The sequence below is a fragment of the Hyla sarda genome, chromosome 6 (genome assembly GCF_029499605.1).
Source record: "Hyla sarda isolate aHylSar1 chromosome 6, aHylSar1.hap1, whole genome shotgun sequence".
Classification (NCBI taxonomy): Eukaryota; Metazoa; Chordata; class Amphibia; order Anura; family Hylidae; genus Hyla; species Hyla sarda.
Genome location: NC_079194.1, coordinates 62,132,063 through 62,154,890, shown reverse-complemented (window position 1 = coordinate 62,154,890; position 22,828 = coordinate 62,132,063). Strand labels below are relative to the sequence as shown.

Below are 22,828 nucleotides of genomic sequence, written 5' to 3'. Positions count from 1 at the left end.
TTTGCTGCCTCTGGCACTGGGTGCCTTGAATGTGTACAAGGCATCATGAAATCTCAGGATTACCAATGGATTTTGGCTCTCACTGTACAGCCCAGTGTCAGAAAGCTGGGTTTGCGTCCGAGATCTTGGGTCTTCCAGCAGGACAATGACCCCAAACATACATCAAAAAGCCCCCAGAAATGGATGGCAACAAAGCGCTGGAGAGTTCTGAAGTGGCAGCAATGAGTCCAGATCTAAATCCCATTGAACACCTGTGGAGAGATCTTAAAATTGCTGTTGGGAAAAGGCGCCTTCTAATAAGAGAGACCTGGAGCCGTTTGCAAAGGAAGAGTGGTCCAACATTCCGGCTGAGAGGTATAAGAAGCTTATTGATGGTTATAGGAAGCAACTGATTTCAGTTATTTTTTCAAAAGGGTGTGCAACCAAATATTAAGTTATGGGTGCCAATAATTTTGTCCAGCTCATTTTTGGAGTTTGGTGACATCTTGTCCAATTTGCTTTTTTTCCTCCCTTTTTTGGTTTAGTTCCAATACACACAAAGGGAATAAACATGTGTATAGCAAAACATGTGTTACTGCAATCCTTTTCTGTGAGAAATACTTCATTTTCTAGAAAATTTCAGGGGTGCCAACATTTACGGCCATCACTGTATATCCCAGAGTTCTCCTTTAATTTACAAGGGCTCTGTTTTGGCTGTTGTAGGAGGTTAGTGTAGGTTCACACTATGCATTTGCTGTCCATTTAACATATACATTTTATATGAAAAAATGGATACATATAAAAAACTGTAGTGGGAACAGTGAAACAGAGACAAAAACATGGTGTGAACCTAGCCCAGTGTTCTTAATAGAGCTGAGTAGCACTAACGTTTAGCTGATCCCTCCCAACCCATCTCAAACAGGTAACAAGAGTTAAATCACGATGCTTTGCAGGCTCTACAATTTATTACAGCTATATGAAGTTATTATCTGTTTTACTGAATTGTTCTGCAAAACATTGTCATATTCTTGCAAGATGGTGGGGCTCACAGGTTGACAGGTTTTTTAAATATTGCTAATAGTGGCGGGTCTCGCACTAGGCATATCACAAAAGGGCATGTCTTACTCTCTAAGGGACTCTGCGTTTCCATGCATTACATGGACAGGCAATTGATTTCATAGGGTACTATGCAAGGATGTGCAAATGGGAAAAGGCAAAGCGCTCGGCACAGCTCTCGTAGACCCGCAAGGAAAATTACACCACAGAACACTTCGTCCATATACACTCCAGTAGGGTGCTCAATCCAGAGTTAAGTATGCAATGTACAAAAAGAATGAAGATGGCACTCACCACAGTTGAGGTAACGGCTGTGCTTTATTCTATTACCGGCAGACTACAGCATGGGGAGAGGGGGACGCCAAGAGCGTGATAGCTATTTTGTGCACCAGGTGCACTTCTTCAGAGCGGCTGGTGCACGAAATAGCTATCACGCTCTTGGCGTCCCCCTCACCCCATGCTGTAGTCTGCTGGTTATAGAATAAAGCACAGCCGTTACCTCAACTGTGGTGAGTGCCATCTTCATTCTTTTTGTACTATGCAAGGATGTATTTCCCTTGTGGTGGCCCTGAAGGGAAGACTCTTGTTACCACGTTCCACCAGACAATTAGGTTAGGTTCAGACAAATTTCTGAAGGATTTCCAAGTGTAATTTCACTTAGAAATTACGCACAGAAATTCCGATGCAGCAGAATCCTATTGCTGTCCATGCGATTTCACTGTACTGTGCATTGTTTGAAGTTTCAGTTGGGAGCTTCCCTCTATTATAATGGCTATGTCTCCACAGTCCTATTTCCGACTTATTCTGTCGGCACCAGCCACCCTCAGAGTCAGTATAAACCCTGCCTTATTATTTTAACAGAATTTGGACCATGCCTTTAAAGCAGTTACACAGGATAAGAAAAACAGAGCTAATTTCTTCAAAAAACAGCATCATACAGATTGGCCCTGATTTACTAAGAGTGTAGGTTTTGTTTTTTGTGTTTTTTTTTTTTGCTGTTCCGACCTTTTTTTCCCCATGGTATTTACTAATTTACTCTGGTTTCGGAAACTTTATACATGCTTGAAAGTGTAGGGTTTTCTTCCCAGAAAATTCACATGATTTACAGAGTGGTTTTTAGAAAAGATGAATGATTTTGGATGAAATGTAGGGAACACGCCCCTTTTCCCGAAAACCACGCCCATTTTGTAGGGTTTTTTTTTCACTCTGATTGTTTCTGATTCTGTCTGTTTTTTTTCTGTCGCACATTCGGAATTTACACAGAATTTAGGCACACAACCCTACAAAAAGAGTCGGAATGCTGTTAGTAAATGAGGGCCAATGTGTGTGTTATTGCAGCTCTATTCCATTGAAGTAAATGGAGCCATGTTTTAACCCGAGGACAGATGATGCTGTTAGCTGTGTTTTTCTATTCGTTGATAACCCCTTTTAAAAGGTACAGGTAAAAGTGAGGTAGACCACATCATCATCATGTTTTGTGCATTGGATTTTTTTCTTGAGGGAAATTGTCTAATTTTCTTAATTTTTTTTATAGGAAATAGTCAGTTGGTTTAACGCCATCCGAGCTGCTCAGTTTCATTACATGAAAGTTGCATTTCCCACAGCAAGTGACAAAGAGGTAAACGGGTGCAGACAATTATACATATATCACATCCAATATAGATGGGAACGTTTACATAGTTGCATTGCATTGTCAAGAAAACCATTTAGAAATGGTCCGGACTGATACCATGTAGAAGATTCAAGGATATGCTATGTTTTTGTCATTGCCTAGATTTTAAGTCGTTTACCTCAGAATTTCTTGAAGGAAGGATACATGGAGAAGACTGGGCCAAAGGTAGGTGAAAATAATGTGGACAAATAAAGGGAAATTGCTTTCAAGTGGCATTAACCAGGCTTAAAAAAAACAAAAAAAACTAAGTGCAACACCTGTCTTGAGGTTGTGCATGGAATTACAACTGCAATGCCACACACAAGAGTGGTGCTGTTTCTGATCCTGGAAAAAACCTATTAAGACATCTATGACGTATCACAAGAACAGGCATCAATGACTGGTTATTAGAATGAAAAGGCAATAAAATAGCATCAATGTGTCTTAGGAATCTTGGAGCCTAAAGGATTAATGTCTGTATTCTTGGTGGTTTTGGGCAGTAAAAGGGCTAATGTTGGGATCCATAGTGCTGTAGGGTAGTGAAGGGGGTCGTTTTTTAACCTGTTGAGGACGCCAGGCGTATGCATACGCCCTGCATCCCGAGTCCTTAAGGACGTGGGGCATATGCATACGCCCGTGGGAAATCCAGTCCCCGCCGTGCCAGTCCCTGGCACATCGCCCAGGGGGGTCCTGAGACCCCCCATGTCGGCGATCGCAGAAAATCGCATGTCAATTCAGACATGCGATTTTCTGCTATTCCGGGCTGATCGGGTCTCTGGTGACCCGATAACTCGGAAAATAGCGATGATCGGAGCTGTCAGGGACAGCCCCGATCATCCTGAGGGCTAGGAGTGAGGTCGCAGTGCTGCGATCTCCTCCTATCCCCTGCCATTGGTCAGAACTGATTTTGACCAATGGCAGAGCAGGACAGTGGGTTGCCATGGCAACCCCCATTCTGCCCACCCCTGGATGTCGAGGGGTACATGGACAGAAGATGGAGGCCAGTACCTGCAGGAGAAGATGCCTTGGGACCCCCCGATCTTCGCTGGAGACTGCTGGATCCTGGCTCAGGTAGGGAGTCAACGGTGGGGGGGGATTGAAAGTGAAAGTAAAGTGATCTTTACTGTGGCAACCACTAGGAAGGCCAAACTGCAACTCCCAGCATGCCCAAAGGCTGTCTGGACATGCTGGGAGTTGTAGTTTTGCAACATCTGGAGGGTCACAGTTTGGAGAACACTGTTACAGTGGTGCCCAAACAGTAGCCCTCCAGATGTTGCCAAACTACAACTCTCAGCATGTCTGGACTGCCCAGGCATGCTGGGAGTTGTAGTTCTGTAACATCTGTCCCTTCAGATTTAGCAATTTTCATGACATTTTTGAAAATTGCTGCTCTACTTTGAAGCCCTCTAATTTTTTCAAAAAGCAAAAATATGTCCATTTTATGATGCCAACATAAAGTGGACATATCGTATTTGTGAATAAAAATAAAATTTATTGTGAATATCCATTTTCCTTACAAGTAGAGAGCTTCAAAGTTAGAAAAATGCAAAATTTTCAAATTTTTCATGAAATTTGGACATTTTTCACCAAAAAGGAAGCAAGTAACGCCGGAAATTTACCACCAAAATAAAGTAGAATATGTGACAAAAAAACTATCTCAGAATCAGAATATTCGGTAAAAGCGTTTTCGCGTTATTAATTTGTAAACCAACGGGGGTCAGAATTGCAAAAAAGGGCTCAGTCCTTAAAGGGGTACTCCGGTGCTTACACATCTTATCCCCTATCCAAAGGATAGGGAATAAGATGCCTGATCGCGGGAGTCCCGCAGCTGGGGACGCCCGTGATCATGCACGCGGCACCCCGTTTGTAATCAGTCCCCCGAGCGTGTTCGCTCTGCCTCCGCCCCCGTGTGACGTCACGCTCCGCTCCTCAATGCAAGCCTACGGGAGGGGGCGTGATAGCTATCCCCAGCTGCGTGACTCCCACGATCAGGCATCTTATCCCCTATCCTTTGGATAGGGGATAAGATGTGTAAGCACCGGAGTACCCCTTTAAGGTGAAAAAGGGCTGTGTCCTTAAGGGGTTAAAGGATTTAGTTCAGTTGTGGCATTCACATTTCCAAAAACCAGTTCCTCCTACTTTCTGGCTGGAGCCGGCAGCCATAGTAGTACATATGAGAACAATGAGACAGGGACATCACTATGCTGTCCTCCCCTCATTGAGAGCAGCAGAAGTGGGCAATAGGGAAACAGTAGACACATAGGGGGGGATTCATCATTAGGCGTCTATTGTAGACACAGTTCTATCCATTTACACTGCTTGTCTATTGTACACTCTTGCTCAGAATTTACTAAGGCTGTTGCACTCCTTTGATAAATCTTGTGCAAATATAGAAACGTTCCCCCCTCGCTCTACCGTACACTCCTTCTCTACCTCACAGGAAAAGTGGACACAGGGATTTTGTTCTATTGCTTTGAGGCCAGGATTCCATTCCAGTGCTTTGTCAGTTTTTCTTGTGATTTTTTTTATAGCATTTTTGCTTGTGTGTGGAAACCAAAAAAATTTACTAAATTATAATTTTTTTTCTTTTAAATTTAGATACGTGAATGCGGAGGACTATGTCAGATTTTGTGGATTGCGATGATGAACAGCGTTTTTTTTTTTAAATGTCAATAAAAGGGTTAACGAGGGCTGTGGGGGAGTGTTTTTTTAAATACTTTTTTTTTTCATTGTGTTGTGTTTTTTATAATTGAATTTTCAGGCTTAGTAGTGGAGGCTGTCTTATAGATGGAATCCATTACTAAGCTGGGGCTTAGCGTTAGCCCCCAAAACAGCTAATGCTAACCCCCAATTATTACCCCGGTACCGACCGCCACAGGGTTTCCAGGAAGAGCCGCTACCAACAGGCCCGGAGCGTCAAAAATGGCGCTCCTGGGCCTAGGCGGTAACAGGCTGGCGTTATTTAGGCTGGGGAGGGCCAGTAACAATGGTCCTCGCCCACCCTGGTAACGTCAGGCTGTTGCTGCATGGTTGGTATCTGGCTGATACTGAAAAAATTAGGGAACCACACACATTTATTTATTTATAAAAAAAAAACGCATAGGGTTCCCCCTATTTTCAGTATCAGCCAGATACCAACCAAGCAGCAACAGCCTGATGTTACCAGGGTGGGCGAGGACCATTGTTACTGGCCCTCCCCAGCCTAAATAACGCCAGCCTGTTACCGCCTAGGCCCAGGAGCGCCATTTTTGATGCTCCGGGCCTGTTGGTACCGGCTCTTCCCTGCACCCCTGTGGCGGTGGGTACCAGGGTAATAATTGGGGGTTAGCGCTAGCTGTTTTTGGGGCTAACGCTAAGCCCTGGCTTAGTAATGGATTCTTTCTATAATACAGCTTCCACTACTAATCCTGAAAATTCAATTATAAAAAACACATTGAAAAAAAATTTTATTCAAAAAAATCACTCCCCCACAGCCCTCTTTAAAGGGTACCTCTCATCAAAGAAACTTTTGATATATTTTAGATTAATGAATGTTAAATAACTTTCCAATAGCATGTTAATGAAAAATATGCTTCTTTCTATTGTATTTTTCCCGATCAGTCCTGTCAGCAAGCATTTCTGACTCATGCTGGAGTACTAAACACTCAGAGCTGCCAGCCTGCTTTGTTCACAGCCAAACAGGCTGTGAACAAAGCAGGCTGGCAGCTTTGAGTGTTCTCCTTTGTGAGCAAAGCAGACTGGCAGCTCTAGTGTTTAGGACTCCAGCATGAGTCTGAAATGCTTTCTGCCAGGACTGGTAGGGAGACCCCTAGTGGTCATTTCTTCAAAGTGGAAAATTAAATAGAAAGAAGCATATTTTTTTAATAACATGCAATTGTGAAGTTATTCTGCATACATTAATCTATAATATATCAAAAGTTTTTTTGATGAGAGGTACCCTTTAACCATTTTATTGAAATGAAAAAAAAAAACGCTGGTCATCGTCGCAGTCCACCGAATCTGACGTAGTCCTCCGCATTCACGTATCTGAAATGAGAAGAAAAGAAAAACAAGAAATATGGGCTAGTACATTTTTTGTGCTCTCCCCTGGGAAGAGCGCACATAATGCAGCGTGTTCCTAAACAGGGAGCCTCCAATTGTTGCTAAACTACAACTCCCATCATAGGGGGTTGTAGTTAAGCTGGAGGCACATTGGTTGCAAAACACTGAGAGTTTGTTACTTAACTCAGTGTTTCCCAACCCGTGCGCCTCCATCTGTTGCCAAACTACAACTCCCAGCATGTACGGTTTGTCAGTGCATGCTGGGAGTTATAGTTTTGCAACAGCTGGAGGCACACAGGTAGGGAAACACTGAGTTAGGAAACATACAATGTTTCCCAACAAGTGCGCCTCCAGTTGTTGCAAAACTACAACTCCCGGCATGCCCAGGCAGTCCAGACATGCTGGGAGTTGTAGTTTTGTAACATCTGGCCCTTCAGATGTTGCCTGACTACAACTCCCAGCATGCCTGGGCAGTCTGGGCATGCTTGGAGTTGAAGTTTTGCAACATCTGGAGGGCTACAATTTGGACACCACTACTTAGTGGTCTCCCAACTGTTCTCCTCCAGTTGTTGCAAAACTACAACTCCCAGCATGCCCGTCGGCTGTCTGAGCATGCTGGGAGTTGTAGTTTTGCAACAACTGGAGGCACACTGGTTGGGAAACTCAGTGTTTCCCAACCTGTGTGCCTCCGGCTGTTGCAAAACTTCAACTTCAAGCATGCCCAGACTGCCCAGGCATGCTGGAAATTGTAGTTCGGCAACATCTGAAGGGCCAGATGTTACAGAACTACAGCTCCCAGCATGCCTGGACTGTCTGGGCATGCTGAGAGTTGTAGTTTTGCAACATCTGGAAGAGCACAGATTGGAGACCACTGCACAGTGGTGTCCAAACTGCGGCCCTCCAGATGTTGCAAAGCTACAACTCCCAGCATGCCCAGACAGCCAAAGGCTGTCTGGGCATGCTGGGAGTTGTAGTTTTGAAACTCCTAGAAGCAGCAGTGAATATCACTTTACGGCGATCTTCACTGCTGCTTCCACTTACCTGCCGCAGCTGCCTTCTAGACGGTCCCCGGTCCTTGCCGTCCCCGCCGGTCCCACAGCAGGTATGTGCCGCGGCCCCCCGCAGCTCCCGGGATCCTCTTCCCCCGCTCTACCCGACTTCTAGGGGCGGGAAGAGCGGGGAATCTGAACTTTAACCCCCCACAGTCAGCGATCACTGTGATTGGTCCACAGGGACCAACCACAATGATCGCTGACCAGGACCATCCACAGATGGTCCTGGGGGGGGTTTGCAAAAGCTGGTAACAGCGGGACAGCGGGACTTCTGCCACTTAACCCGTGCGATGCCGTGTATCGCCGGGTTAACTGCATGACATATATAAATGACATGATGCGCGAACTACCTGCACATCATGACATTTATATATGTCATTCGGCAGGAACGGGTTAAATTGGGGGGCCACTAATGTAATGCGGATCGCAGCAGATCTCCAAAATGATCTGCTGCGATCCGCATTTAAATTAAAAAGCCGGTGGTACATGCGGCTACATCGCGCTGCCACCGGCTTCTATATACACTGTCATAATTCATAATCCCTGCCGGGAGAGGGGAGCTCTGATTGCAGAATAGCTATTGACCAATCAGAGCTCTCCTCTCCCGGCGGCGGGGATTATGAATTATGACAGTGTATATAGAAGTCGTGTCAGCGCAGTGAAGCCGCATGTACCGCCGGCTTTTACAGTTAATAAATGCGGATCGCAGCAGGTCTCTGGATAATGACCTGCTGTGATCTGCACCTCAGCCCCTGGACTATAACTCCCATCATGGGCAGAGTCTGTCCATGATGGGAGTTGCAGTCCTTACTGTGTGAAAATACACACTTTGGTACGTGTCCTCCGAGGTGGTGTATATTTGCGCAAAAAATGACACTTGCACAAAAAAAAAAAACCCAGTTAGTAAATCGATGTCTACGGGAAAAATGGCTCTACAGTACACCCGAAGGGTGACATCTGTAGAAAAAGTTCCACCAAAAAAGACGCACAAAAAGAACGCAGAAAATATCATTGCGCAAGATTTTGCGCAAGAAAATACACTTAAAATTACTCTATGTAGATTGATGAATCCCCCCCATAGGGTCCATGCACACTCTGAAATTTTTGCCGGGAGAAACTGCAGGCAGATTCCACATGCAGTATGCGCCACCAGAATCAATCAACATTATGACTGCATGGTCATCACTGTCCTCAATTGGGCAGAATTCCGATGAAAGCAAGAACATGTTCATTCTTTCGACGAAATCCGGAATTGGATATTTCGCAGTATGTACAGTGCAGCAGAATCCCATTGAAGATAATTGGAGGCTGTTGCACCAGAATCTTTGCCCTGAATTTCTCTGGGTGGAAAATCTTTTTTGTGCATGGGCCCTTATTGGCTGCAACAGTCATGCAAGATCAAGCCACAGTTTCTCTCAGGCTGTGACTTTAACAACCAGTTCCGGGAACCAGGAAAAACCATCTGGATCCCACCTCAGAGTTAGGGGTATGCTGACACGGCGGAATGTGTGGAATTCCGCAAAGACAATTATGCTGTAGCAGAGTCCCATTGATTTCCCTGGTAGAAGTTTCTGCTGCAGAAATTCCAATTCCGGCATCCACAAAAAAACTTGTCTGTTCTTTCTGAAGATTCCACTCGGAAGTACATTGCTGTCTATCTATCATTTAAAGGGGTACTCCGCTGCCCTGTGTCGGAAGCTCCGCTCGCAGCGTCCGGAAGTTTATTGTTCCAAACGCTGTGTGCGGGCTTCCGTGTTCAGGGCCGCCCGTCGTGACATCACGCCCGCCCCCTTCATGACGTGTCGCACCCCCTTCCCATAGACTTTCGCTAAGGGGGCGGGCGTGACGTCACGAAGGGGGCGGGCGTGACGTCACGAGGGGCGGCCCTGAACACCGAAGCCCGCACACAGTGTTCGGAACAATAAACTTCCGGACGCTGCGAGCGGAGCTTCCGACACAGGGCAGCGGAGTACCCCTTTAAATGTGCGGAATGTCCATGTTTCCAGAATGGACATTCCGCACATTTCGGCCATGTGAACCCAGCCTTAATGTTTCATTCCTGGCATCCTGTGGTTACCACTCCACCACTATGCTTTTCAAAATTGTAATAGGATGCTGAATACAGATCGTTCAGCTTCCTGTTTTCTCCCTGCACTGATCATAGAGATGGGTGAAGTGATAGGATAAAGAGGATACGGGAACTGTAGCTATGCAACCAGAGTTCTCTCTTATGAGACAAACAGTTGTTTTTTTTTTTTTTACATTTAAAGGTGTTATTCACCATAAGGTGATTTTAGTACGTACCCGGCAGACAGTAATGAACATGCTTAGGAAGGATCTGCGCTTGTCTTGGGGCTAAATGGCTATGTTGGGAGTATTGCCAGTCATCGGGCACGGAGTGGAGTTCGCTCCATGCACCCAATGACAGGGGTAGATCCCAAGAGTCCCCAGCATCTGCATTGGAGTGGACTATTCCTTAGATGGTGTAGCTTCAAAACTGCATAGTTGTTCTTCAGTTGAGCATCTTTAAGGGTACGTTCACACGTACAGGATCCTGCGCAGATTTGATGTGCAGGATTTGTAACTGCCCATTAGAAGCTGTGCTCAGTCATTTACGGTACTTTTTGCCATATAAGACGCTCCGGCATATAAGACGCACCCAATTTTAAAGGAGGAAAATCTAGAAAAAAAAGATTCTGAACCAAATACAATGTAAAGTATACTATGGTGGTCTGGAAGAGCGTATCGCCCTTTATGCTGATGATATGCTGTTGTTTATGAGGGATGTTGTGCATTCTCTACCCCCGTTTATGGCATTGATAGAGACCTATGGTAGTTATTCTGGCCTGGCTATCAATTGGGATAAGTCTACGATTCTCCCTCTTGATTCCCTTCCTCGCATGCCGGTACTGGATAGGGTGGGTCTTCCTGTGGTAACTCAATTTAAATACCTGGGTGTGGTGGTCTCGAAGAATTCTCTTGATTATATATCTCTGAATCTCATCCCCTTACTTGACCGTAGCTCTGGTAAAGTGGCCGTATGGCGGAAGTTGCCTCTCTCTATGATAGGTAGATCTAATTTAATCAAAATGATACTCATGCCTCAATTCTTATATCTTTTGCATAATTCCCCTGTCTGGATCCCTATGAAATACTTTCTTAGGATTCAGTCTTTATTAAGGGAACTTATTTGGAATGGGAAGTCTGTCATATTGCGGTTGGAGACATTGCAACGTAGTAAGGAGGCCGGGGGTCTTTCTATTCCTAATCCCTGGTTATACTTTTTGGCGTCACAGGTTCAGCAGTTGAGGGGGTGGGCTCCGTATGACACTATGGGACGCACTGGTGAGTTGGTTTCGAAGAGGCTGGGCAAGGTGACTCCTATTTACTTGTTGGAAATGGCTGCGCAGACTCGGCCACCTGATATCCCCCCCACTTTTGCTCTTATCCGGAAAGTGTGGACAAAATTTAAGGCTTTGTTGAGAAACTCTGTATTTGTTACTTTCTCCCCTCTATGGTTTAATCCTAACTTACCTGAAGTGAGTTTGTTACATGCAAGTACTCCTTGGATTACTCGAGGGGTGTTGTATCGCTCTCAGTTGTATGATGGGCCGGTGTTGAAGTCCTTTGCTCAGCTACAAGAGGAATTTACTTTACCTCATTTTTATTTCTATCGCTATTTGCAGCTGCTACATGCCCTGGCAATGCAGTCTAGGTCGGGGGGCTTCGATATTGGCTCATCGGCTGTTGTACAAACTCTGTTTACTGAATCTTCTACTAAGGGTGTGATTTCTGTGTTATATAGGGAGCTCCTCTCCTTCTACCATGAAGCATACCCGCTGACTGTTAGGGCAAAGTGGGAGACTGAGGTGGGTCCCTTGTCAGATGAGCATTGGACACAAATTGTTTCTATGACCCCAAGGCTGGCCGTATCCGAGGCCCATAGGGTGTCCCAAATTTTTTTTATTGCATAGAGTATATCGCACTCCTGCATTCCTTCATAAAATTGGCTTACGGCCTGACTCCTGTTGTCCTTGCTGCTCCATGCCGGATGCTCATCTGATCCATATGTTCTGGGACTGTGCACATCTCGCTCTATTCTGGAGAGAGGTGGGACAGCTGATTAGCCGGGTGTATGGTTGCCCATTTAATTTATCTATTCTAAAGTGTCTTTTGGGATTACTGGAAGGGTGGTATGAGGATAGTGGCTTGCATGTCGGCATTAATAGGATCCTTTATCAAGCCCGTAAACTGATAGCTCAGTATTGGTTACGACCCTCGCCGCCCACTATAGTAGAACTGATTGCTAAGCTGAATCACATCATTCGATTGGAGAGGGGAGTGTATACAAAGAGGAAAACATTACGTATATTTGAATCTATCTGTGGTCCCTGGCTGGATACCCCTGGGGTACCGTCTACATACTTATGCAGATCTTCTGTTGCAGTGCTTTTGGGGGGTGATGGGGACCCTGGCCGTTGATAATGTCTAAGTCTTATTGGCCAATTCCCCCCATTTTTTGTTATTACTTTATATGCGCAGGTTCATTTGTGTCCTTCGAGTCTACCTCCTTGTTTGACCGTTTTTTTTTATGTTTCTGTGCCTGTGTGACTGCTGTACGCCATGAGTTCTACTTTCATTGTGTGCTGTGTTTTGTTCTTTCTACGGACCACCTTATGCCTTTTATCTGTGGCTACCGAGGAGGGGACACCGGGGTAGGGGGGAGGGGAGGAAGATTGTCTTTTTCTGGGTGGGGGGAGGGAGTTTTTTTTTGGGGGGGACTGTTGGATTGTTTTATATGTTTTTTTATTGTGAAAAAATTGTTCAATAAAAATGTTCTGATTTAAAAAAAAAAAACAATGTCAAGTATAGGACAGTGATCTTCAACCTGCGGACCTCCAGATGTTGCAAAACTACAACTCCCAGCATGCCCGGACAGCCGTTGGCTGTCCGGGCATGCTGGGAGTAGTAGTTTTGCAACATCTGGAGGTCCGCAGGTTGAAGACCACTGGTATAGTAGGTAATACTCAAGTGTCCCCGCCACTCCGGACCCATCACCACTCGTCACCGCTGCCCTGGATGTCGCCCTCCATCGCTGTCGCCGCGTCCCCGGGTGTCCCCGTCGCTCCGGACCGTCTCTGCTGCCCGGGATCCTCACTCTCTGTCGCCGCCATCACGTCGCTACGCACGCCGCTCCTATTGGATGACGGGACGGCGTGCGCGACGACGTGATGACGACGAAGGAGAGCGCCGGCCATGCAGGGGATCCCGGCACGGAGCAGTCATTCGCTGATCGGACACCGAGGAGGCAGGTAAGGTCCCTCCCGGTGTCCTGTAAGCTGTTCGGGACGCCGCGATTTCACCGCGACGGTCCGGAACAGCCCGACTGAGCAGCCGGGATACTTTCACTTTCGCTTCAGACGCAGCGGTCAGCTTCGATTGCCGCGTCTGAAGGGTTAATACAGGGCATCACCGCTATAATTTTAGACCCTAAATTTAGACCAGTAATTTCAAGTTTAGTTCACAATTAAATATAGTTTTTTTTTTGTTTTTTTACTGATATTTATGAGATGAAAATAAACTGTGACATCACATGCGATTATTTTATACTTAAAACCACTGTATTTTTTACAGCCTACTGATGCATTTAAGAGAAGATGGTTCACCCTAGATCACCGACGATTAATGTACTTCAAAGACCCCCTGGTAATTCCTCATTTACAATTATTTAGAATTAAACTGCTATAAATATAACATATATACCAAAAAGATAGCTGATCACTAGCTGATCAGTAGGGATCTGACTACTGGAATCCCCACTAATCATGAGAATAATGGTCAATTGTTCCCCAAGTGAATGGAGCAACAATATGCTTGTCCACTGCTCCGTTCACTCTCTATAGGAACTCAGCAATGCTCAACTGACCTCTGTTCTTGGGATAATTGGGGGTCCAAGTGCCCCATCCCCTATCGCCACTACGAGCAGCCACACTGGGCCTGAGAGTCACCGAGTCCACTCAGACATCACGGAGCAGCCACGATGTCTCAGTATACTGCACATATGGCTGCTCATTGCAACGGATTGCCGCTGCGAGCAGGCCAGGGGCGAAGCAAGGCAAGGGAAGGTGGGAGGGGGCTGGGGGGGCAACAGCTGGAAACACAAAATCGGTAGGGTCACCGGTGGATCCGCAGCGTAAAATACGCTGCGGATCCGTTACATGTGACCAAAGCCTAAAGGGGTACTCTGGTGGAAAACTATTTATTTTTTTAAATAAACTGGTGCCAGTTAAACAGATTTATAAATTACTTCTATTTAAAAATCTTAATCCTTCCAGTACTTATCAGCTACTGTATACTCCAGAGGAAGTTGTATAGTTCTTTTCTGTCTGACCACAGTGCTCTCTGCTGACACCTCTGTCCATGTCAGGAACTTTCCAGAGCAGGATAGGATTGCTATGGGGATTTGCTCCTACTCTGGACAGTTCCTGACATGGGCAGAGGTCCATGTCAGACAGAAAAAAATGGTCAGACAGAAAAAAAAATTCAAAAAGAAAAGCACTTTCTATGGAGCATACAGCAGCTGATAAGAACTGGAAGGATTAAGAGTGTAGTTTAAACTAGGGACTGGGGGGGACCTACAACATAAAGGGGGGAGATAGTGTAGATAGAGAGGGAGGACTTATTTATGTACCTGAATAGGGATAGGCTTCATAGGAAAAAAAAAAAATCATACACCATTGAATTTCATGTTGACTAATGCCAGAAGTCTGTCCAATAAAACTGACGAAATGGAGTTGATAATGTTTGAGGAGGATTATCATAGCGGGTATGACAGAGACTTGGTTGGATGATGGCTGTGACTGGGCGGTCAACATACAGGGATATAGGGAGAGATTTATCAAAATCTGTGGACAGGTAAAGTTGCCCAGTTGCCTATAGCAACCAATCAGATCTCTTCTTTCATTCTTAACAAGGCCTGTGAAAAATGAAAGAAGCAATCTGATTGGTTGCTATGGACAACTGGGCAGCTTTTCCTCTGCACTGATTTTGATAAATCTCCCCCATAGTCTATTCAGGAAGGATCGGACAAAATGGAAAGGGGGAGGAGTTTGTATGTGAAATCGAGTCTGAAGGCCGCACTGCCGGAGGCTATACGGGAGGGGGACGATAATGTGGAGTCATTATGGGTAGAAATATATGGAGATAAAAATTAAAAGATTCTGATAGGGGTTTGTTATAAGCCACCAAACATAATGGAAGAGGCAGAAGATCAATTATTGAGGCAAATAAAGGCAGCTAATCAGAATGAGGTAATAATAATGGGGGACTTTAACTATCCTGATATAAACTGAGAGACTGAGACCTGTGAATCTCATAAAGGAAACAGGTTTCTGACTATAAAGACAATTATCTGTCCCAAATGGTGCAGGGCCCGACCAGAGGGGGCGCCCTACTAGACTTAATATTAACCAACAGACCTGACAGAGTAATGTGCAAGTAGAAGGACACCTAGGAAATAGTGATCATAATATACAGTGTTCCCTCAACTTACAATGGCCTTAACATACAATAGTTTCAACATACAATGGTCTTTTCTAGACCATTGTAACTCGAAACCAGACTCAACATACAATGCTAAGGAATCTGCAAAACGTGTCAATGGCTGGAAGAACCGACCGATCAGAATGGATATTTCACTGGTAAAACCCCTGTATTCCTTAAGTGGGGGTACAGTACAGGGAGGTATTACATGTTCTGTACTCTTTACCTCTGCCAGGATTATATGCTCCTTTGTAAATCAGTTGAGGGAGGCTACATTTTCCTTTTTTTTAGGACATTAAAGGGGTTATCCAGGAAAAAACTTTTTTTTATATATCAACTGGCTCCAGAAAGTTAGACAGATTTGTAAATGACTTCTATTAAAAAACTTAATCCTTTCAGTACTTATGAGCTTCTGAAGTTAAGGTTGTTCTTTTCTGTCTAAGAAACGCCCAGTTTAGAAGCAAATCCCCATAGCAACCCTCTTCTAAATTGGGCGTTTCCCGAGACAGGTGTCATCAGAGAGCACCTAGACAGAAAAGAACAACCTTAACTTCAGAAGCTCAGAAGTACTGAAAGGATTAAGATTTTTTAATAGAAGTAATTTACAAATCTGTTTAACTTTCTGGAGCCAGTTGATATATATATATATATATATATAAAGTTTTTGCCTTAAATACCCCTTTAAGTGTTCTGTAAAGGACCCTGAAGAAGCTTCTGTCCTCTACATAGACCAGTGTTTCCCAAAGAGTGTGCCTCCAGCTGTTGCAAAACTGTCCGGGCATGCTGGGAGTTGTAGTTTTGCAACAGCTGGAGGCACCCTGGTTGGGAAACACTGACATAGACAGTTATTTACAGCTCCCAGCAAATCTTTCTTATATATAAGGATTTGCTTTATCTATATTAGTTATCTACTTATTTTCTTTAATCCTCACTTTTTCCTATTTTTTGGATGACATTTTGGGGCTTCTGAACCAATTACCAGGTTTCCATAGAGTTCTGGTCTCAACATACAATGGTTTCAACATACAATGGTCGTCCTGGAACCAATTAGTATTGTAACTTGAGGGACCACTATAATACCTTATAACTTGTTCTTCAATAAGGGAATCTCTCGAGGGGCCACAAAAACAATGAACTTTAGGAAGGAAAAGTTTGATCAACTCCGAGAAGCACTTAACAATATAAAATGGGATAATGTCCTCAAAAACAAGAATACTGACACTAAATGGGAGACTTTTAAAAATATCTTAAACTCTCACTGTAATAAATATATACCTTATGGGAACAAAGGTGTCAAAAATAAAAGAAAACCAATATGGATGAATATTTAGTTTAGAAGAAAAAAAAGGCGGCTTAGGGGAGACCTAATAACTATGTATAAATATATCAGGGGACCGTACAGAGATCTCTCCCATGATCTATGTATACCCAGGACTGGATCTATAACAAGGGGGCATCCTCTACGTCTAGAGGAAAGAAGGTTTCTACACCAGCACAGATGGGGGTTCTTTACTGTAAGAGCAGTGAGACTGTGGAATTCTCTGCCAGAGGAGGTGGTCACGGTGAACTCTGTAAAAGAGTTCAAAAGGGGTCTGGATGCATTTTTGGAGAATAATAACATTTCTGGTTATGTTTACTAGATTTATAGGGACAGAACGTTGATCCAGGGATTTATGAACTATGTTACAATTTTTTTTTTTTTTTTAATCAACTGGTGCCAGTTAAACAGATTTGTAAATTAATTCTATGTAAAAATCTTAATCCTTCCAGTACTAATCAGCTGCTGTATACTCCAGAGGAAGTTGTGTAGTTCTTTTCTGTCTGACCACAGTGCTCTCTGCTGACACCTCTGTCCATGTCAGGAACTGTCCAAAGCAGGATAGGATTGCTATGGGGATTTGCTCCTACTCTGGACAGTTCTTTACATGGACAGAGCGGTCAGCAGAGAGCACTGTGGTCAGACAGAAAGGAAATTCAAAAAGAAAATAACTTTTTATGGAGCATACAGCAGCTTATAAGTACTGGAAGGATTAAGATTTGTATATAGAAGTAATTTAAAAATCTGTTTTTCAAAAAATAGTTTTCCACTGGAGTACCCCTTTGAGCCTTAGTTCTTAGGTTATCCATAGTAAGGCTATGTCAGTAAAATGCATGCCTTCAATATGTAGGAACAGACATTTAGACTAGGATAACACTTGTGTCAAAAAATGCAGTAAATAGCTATATACTTGCTGCATGGCATGTTTTTGGGCCAAAAATGTCCCAGCCAGATGTTAGCTGTAAAATATGAAGCTACATACTCACATGTTTTTTTTTATTTTTTATTGATATTGGTGTTCTTTCTGAAGTTTTTTACCCAGTTGTTTATCTGACGTGTATGGGGGGGGGGGGATGCGAAGCATTTGGTTTGGGCATGGAGGGGAATGCCTATACTGTAACACATTATTTTTGGTAAAAATGACATAAAAAACTGCACCTTGGAGTAAAAAATGAGGGAGCAGTTTTTGTGTCTGTTTTAAAGGGGTACTCCCGTGAAAATAACATTTTTAAATCAACTGGTGCCAGAAAGTTAAACAGATTTGTAAATTACTTCTATTAAAAAATCTTAATCCTTCCAGTACTTTTTAGGGGCTAAATACTACAGAAGAAATGCTTTTCTTTTTGGATTTCTCTGATGTCATGACCACAGCGCTCTCTGCTGACCTCTGCTGTCCATTTTAGGAACTGTCTAAAGCAGGAGAAAATCCCCATAGCAAACATATGCTGCTCTGGACAGTTCCTAAAATGGACAGCAGAGGTCAGCAGAGAGCACTGTGGTTGTGACATCAGAGAAATACAAAAAGGAAAACAATTCCTCTCTAGTATACAGCCCATAAAATGTATTGGAAGGATTAAGCTTTTTTTAATAGAAGTAATTTACAAATCTGTTTTACTTTCTGGCACCAGTTGATTTAAAAAAAAAAAAAGTTTTCCACGGGAGTACCCCTTTAAGCCTTTTCAGGTGTCAGCAAATACATGTTATATGTTGTGCACGGAGAAGTTATATAATTTTCCAATACACTTTTTGTATCAATTCCTCACAAGATATCGGCTTGATGTAATTCAGTAAGAGCTTTCAGTAAAATGCCCAAAATATTTCCCCTTAGTCTATAATGAGAAATGTGTAAATCCTTACAGCTTCGTGTCTTGAACATCTCCATGAATCTGGAATAACAAGGTTTTCTCCAATTTTATTTTAGGACGCTTTTGCTAAAGGTCAGGTGTTTTTAGGAAGTAGTGAGAATGGCTATCAAGTAAAGGCTGAGATGGTCCCGAGCTCACACGGCAATATGTGGAATTACGGCATATCCATTAGTACTCCTGACCGTAATTATGTCTTTACCTGCGAAAATGAACAGGAACGGGAAAATTGGCTCAGTGTGTTCAAGAAAGTTATCAGTATACCCATGACTGTGAGAGAATATGCAGGTAAAATGTCTCTCATCTCTTTGACCTCTTCTATGTAGACTTATAAGGGTTGTCTGCCTGCTGGGACCCCACTATCTAATGAACGGGACACCGTCTCTCTGAGAGGAGTGTGTGCTGCAGACGGCATGTGCTCCATTCATTTCCATGGGAGCGCCGAAGATAGCCAGTGTACAGCACCCAGGTCTCTTTAGCACTCCCATTAAAATGAATGGAGCACATGCTACTTTCAGAAAGCCAGGGTCCTGTTCAAGAGATTACGGGGTCCCATTAGTCAGACACGAGATGACTAATAAACACGGCTGCATGAGCAGGTTCACCAATCACTTCCCACCACCACAAGGGAGGGACACTTCCCTTTCCCCTGAGAGGATTTCTAACACTGTGAGCTAATGAAAAGAGGGATTTTTATAATAAACTACCTGAGTACCCGGCGTTGCCCAGTTTTTCCTTCCAAATCCTTGTTGGGGAGGAAAATCAACAAAGGAGGAAGCTTTTGACTTCATATTCCATCCTCATATATTGTTGTCATCTCCCAACCCCATATCCCGTCCTCATATCAAGTCCTCATATCCTGTCCTCATATCCCGTCCTCATATCTCGTCCTCATATCCTGTCCTCATATCCCGTCCTCATATCCCGTCCTCATATCTCGTCCTCATATCCTGTCCTCATATCCCGTCCTCATATCCCGTCCTCATATCCCGACTTCATAACCCGACCTCATATCCCGTCCTCATATCTCGACCTCCTAGCCCGTCCTCATATCTTGACCTCATATCCCGTCCTCATATCCTGTTCTCATATCCTGTCCTCATATCCTGACCTCCTATCCCGACCTCATATCCCGACCTCATATCCCGTCCTCATATCCCGACCTCCTATCCCGTCCTATCTCAACCTCATATCCCGTCCTCATATCCTGTTCTCATATCCTGTCCTCATATCCTGACCTCCTATCTCGACCTCCTATCCCGTCCTGATATCCCGACTTCATAACCCGACCTCATATCCCGTCCTCATATCTCGACCTCCTATCCCTTCCTCCTATCCCGACCTCATATCCCGTCTTCATATCCCGACCTCATATCCCGACCTCCTATCCCGTCCTCATATCCTGTTCTCATATCCCGACCTCATATCCCGACATCCTATCCCGTCCTATCTCGACCTCATATCCCGTCCTCATATCCCGTTCTCATATCCTGTCCTCATATCCTGACCTCCTATCTCGACCTCATATCCCGTCCTCATAGCCTGACCCCATATCCCGAAAAGTGATGCTAAAAAAACAGATGCTGCTGTATACCATACAGCAGAGTCTATTTCACCACTGAATTACATTATAAAAAATAAAAAAAACATTTGTTTTAGTGTACACTGGTGTAGTTGACTATATTTTTGTATAAAGCAAAATTAATGGAAACAGTGAAACAGAGAACCCAGCCTAAAATGTTTAATATCATAAGCGGTTACAGGATGAGTAGAGGTTGAGTGTAATGTTCATGTTCTTTCTAATTTTTGTTCCCTTTCTTTTCTTTTAGTTGAAGCTCAGTTTAAACACCGTTCCTAACACATCGCTGCCTGAACTCACCGGGATTCCTCTGACCCTATAAACTGCTTTGATTCCAGTCATTCAGCCAGTGGACTGCTTTATTATTAATATGTTACATTTCAGCATGTTGTTGAACATAAGTCTGTATTACTATATCATAACTACTCTTTTTATTATGTGCCGAGCAAATATTTGCACTGTCTATTAAACCTTTTCCAGAAAATGTAACCGATGACGTCTCTTGCCACCAGTTATTCTGAAATTGATGATTGATAAAATTTGCCTAGAAAAAAACAGTAAATAACAATGGATCAATAGAACTGGTCTTCTCAAGACACACTAAATCATGAAAGATGACAAAGACGTTAAGGGGAGGAGAGCAGGGAGGCAACAAGAACACCACGAAAATCACACTGCTAGCTCACTCTATGCAGCTCTTTGTGAAGGAAGCTTTTGGTTTCATGCCCAAGCTGCCTGATGGACGTATGACAGATCGGTAGAAATGTAATCGGAATAACATCTAAGATCACATTCTGTTGGGTTTTAACTCAATAAGAAGGTAGAATTGATCTGCACCATCCTTTACAGGAGATCATTGAGCTAATGTCGTGAGGACCAAGTCATTAATTTTCAATGTTAATGAAGAATACAACAGACTCCGATCCGATCCTATTTCATGTGTGATAACCAAGGGTGAACAGAAGAATGGACGTAAAGGACGAAGCCAACATGTCTATGGAGTCTCCAGGCTCAGCAGAGGAGGTCTTGGTTACATCCACTTTGAGTGCAGTACTTGTTGTTATGTTTCTCCTAGGGATGGCTGGAAACCTATATGTATTGGCAATTACTGTGTTATCGCATAGACCGGTAGGTTCCATGTGTGTCCATGTGGTGAACCTCGCTTTGGCGGATGTTTTATACCTATCAACTATTCCTTTTGTAGTAAGCACATACCTGGCCAGAGACTGGTACTTTGGGGATAGTGGTTGTAGACTTCTTCTAAGTATGGACTTGTTTACCATGCATGCCAGCATCTACACGCTCACTGCAATGAGTTCAGAGAGGTACCAGGTGATAGTGAGACCTTTAAGGGCTCGTATTTCACGGTGCTATCGAAAGTTGACAAGTTTGGCAATCTGGCTTATATCTTTTCTCTTGACTTTGCCCATGATGTGTATGATGAGATTACAGGATAGCCAGTATGGGTCTGGCAAGAAGATCTGCTTTCCTACATGGACACCTGAGTCATTTCGACATTACCTGACAGTCCTTTTCTTTACAAGCATTCTGGGTCCTGGTCTGATCATATTATATCTCTATAGCTGCCTGGCAAGGGCATACTGGATTTCTGGACAAGATCTTCGACGGTCAAGCCGGAAACTAAATCAGTGTGTTATGTTGCGTATATTTACAATAATTATTGTATATTGGGCCTGTTTTGTTCCTTTTTGGGCCTGGCAGCTGGCAAAGTCTTATCAATATGATATATTAGAACTGGCACCATCTTCCCAGATTTACCTGAATTTCGGTGTTACCTGCTTAACCTATGCCAATAGTTGTGTGAATCCACTTCTATATACGTTATTGACTCGTAACTACAGAGAGTATGTAACCAAACGGATGCGTGAGGCCAATACTGAGGTGCAGAAGAGGACCCTGGGGAGATGAATCAGACAGCTGCCATTCAGATGAACAATTTTTACTTTGATAATAATATGGAACATATAACTAATCTGGTCTATGTTGTGGGTAGCTGTGTAAATTGTGATTCCAAATGCAGACAATGGGACCGTTGTACTGGCCATTGAACTGCTGCACGTTCATTGATGTTGTAACATTAAAAGTCTGAGAAAGTTTAGGTAGAATTTCACAGACCTTTCTGAAATTCTTGCAGGTAACTTGCTATTGGTCAAAAAAAAAAAAAAAAAAGCGTAAGACTGTGCACATCACAGTGGCTTGTAATGTGTTGGCGGAGATTCATGTGAATGTACAGTATATGTAGTTAACCCCTTGGTCTGCAGCTCTCCAAAGAGAGGGATAACAAATATACTGGAGAAAGTAGATATGAGAAATGTCTTTACAGATTTGGTTGCATATATAGTTTTCTCCCTCAACACTGATCATGGAAAATCCTATGATATGCAGCAACAAGGCCAACCTGATCAGACAGCCAATGTGCTTTGTGTACTGCAATCATAGCTCATATTGGTGGTTAATTTTACTTCTCTTCTTCTTGAAGCCTTCCGAAGGTACTTTTGCTTTCTAAAAAAAAATTATACAATGAGTATGGTTATGTGCACCAGTGTATGGTTATGTGGTCCAGTGTATGGTTATGTACACCAGTCTGGTGTCCATTGTTTCACAGTTGAGCTGTAATTTTGACAGACTTTTTCTATTGGAGGTCCTCTGAACATTGAAGATTTACAATAACGGAAGTCAATATTTTCCTTTTCATGTTTTATCCTTTTGTTTACATTCTATTAGTTT

The 22,828-nt window shown here is 43.6% G+C and overlaps 2 protein-coding genes across 4 annotated transcripts in view; both read left to right on the top strand.

Moving 5' to 3' along the window:
* Positions 1 to 20,620, top strand: part of LOC130275684 (arf-GAP with dual PH domain-containing protein 1-like) — a 114,372-nt gene extending 93,752 nt beyond the window's left edge. For all 3 annotated transcript variants that reach the window (XM_056523920.1, XM_056523919.1, XM_056523918.1), the window contains exons 7-11: positions 2,570 to 2,653; positions 2,810 to 2,872; positions 13,414 to 13,485; positions 18,561 to 18,789; positions 20,331 to 20,620. In XM_056523920.1, coding sequence (XP_056379895.1) covers positions 2,570 to 2,653; positions 2,810 to 2,872; positions 13,414 to 13,485; positions 18,561 to 18,789; positions 20,331 to 20,359 — 477 coding nt within the window. In that variant the 3' untranslated portion in view covers positions 20,360 to 20,620. The remainder of the gene's footprint in view (positions 1 to 2,569; positions 2,654 to 2,809; positions 2,873 to 13,413; positions 13,486 to 18,560; positions 18,790 to 20,330) is intronic.
* A 33-nt stretch (positions 20,621 to 20,653) lies between these two features.
* On the top strand, positions 20,654 to 22,594 carry LOC130275685 (urotensin-2 receptor-like). Its single transcript, XM_056523921.1, has one exon. The coding sequence runs from the start codon at positions 21,047 to 21,049 to the stop codon at positions 22,007 to 22,009; it is 963 nt and encodes a 320-aa protein (XP_056379896.1). The 5' UTR covers positions 20,654 to 21,046; the 3' UTR covers positions 22,010 to 22,594.
* The last annotated feature ends 234 nt before the right edge of the window (positions 22,595 to 22,828 follow it).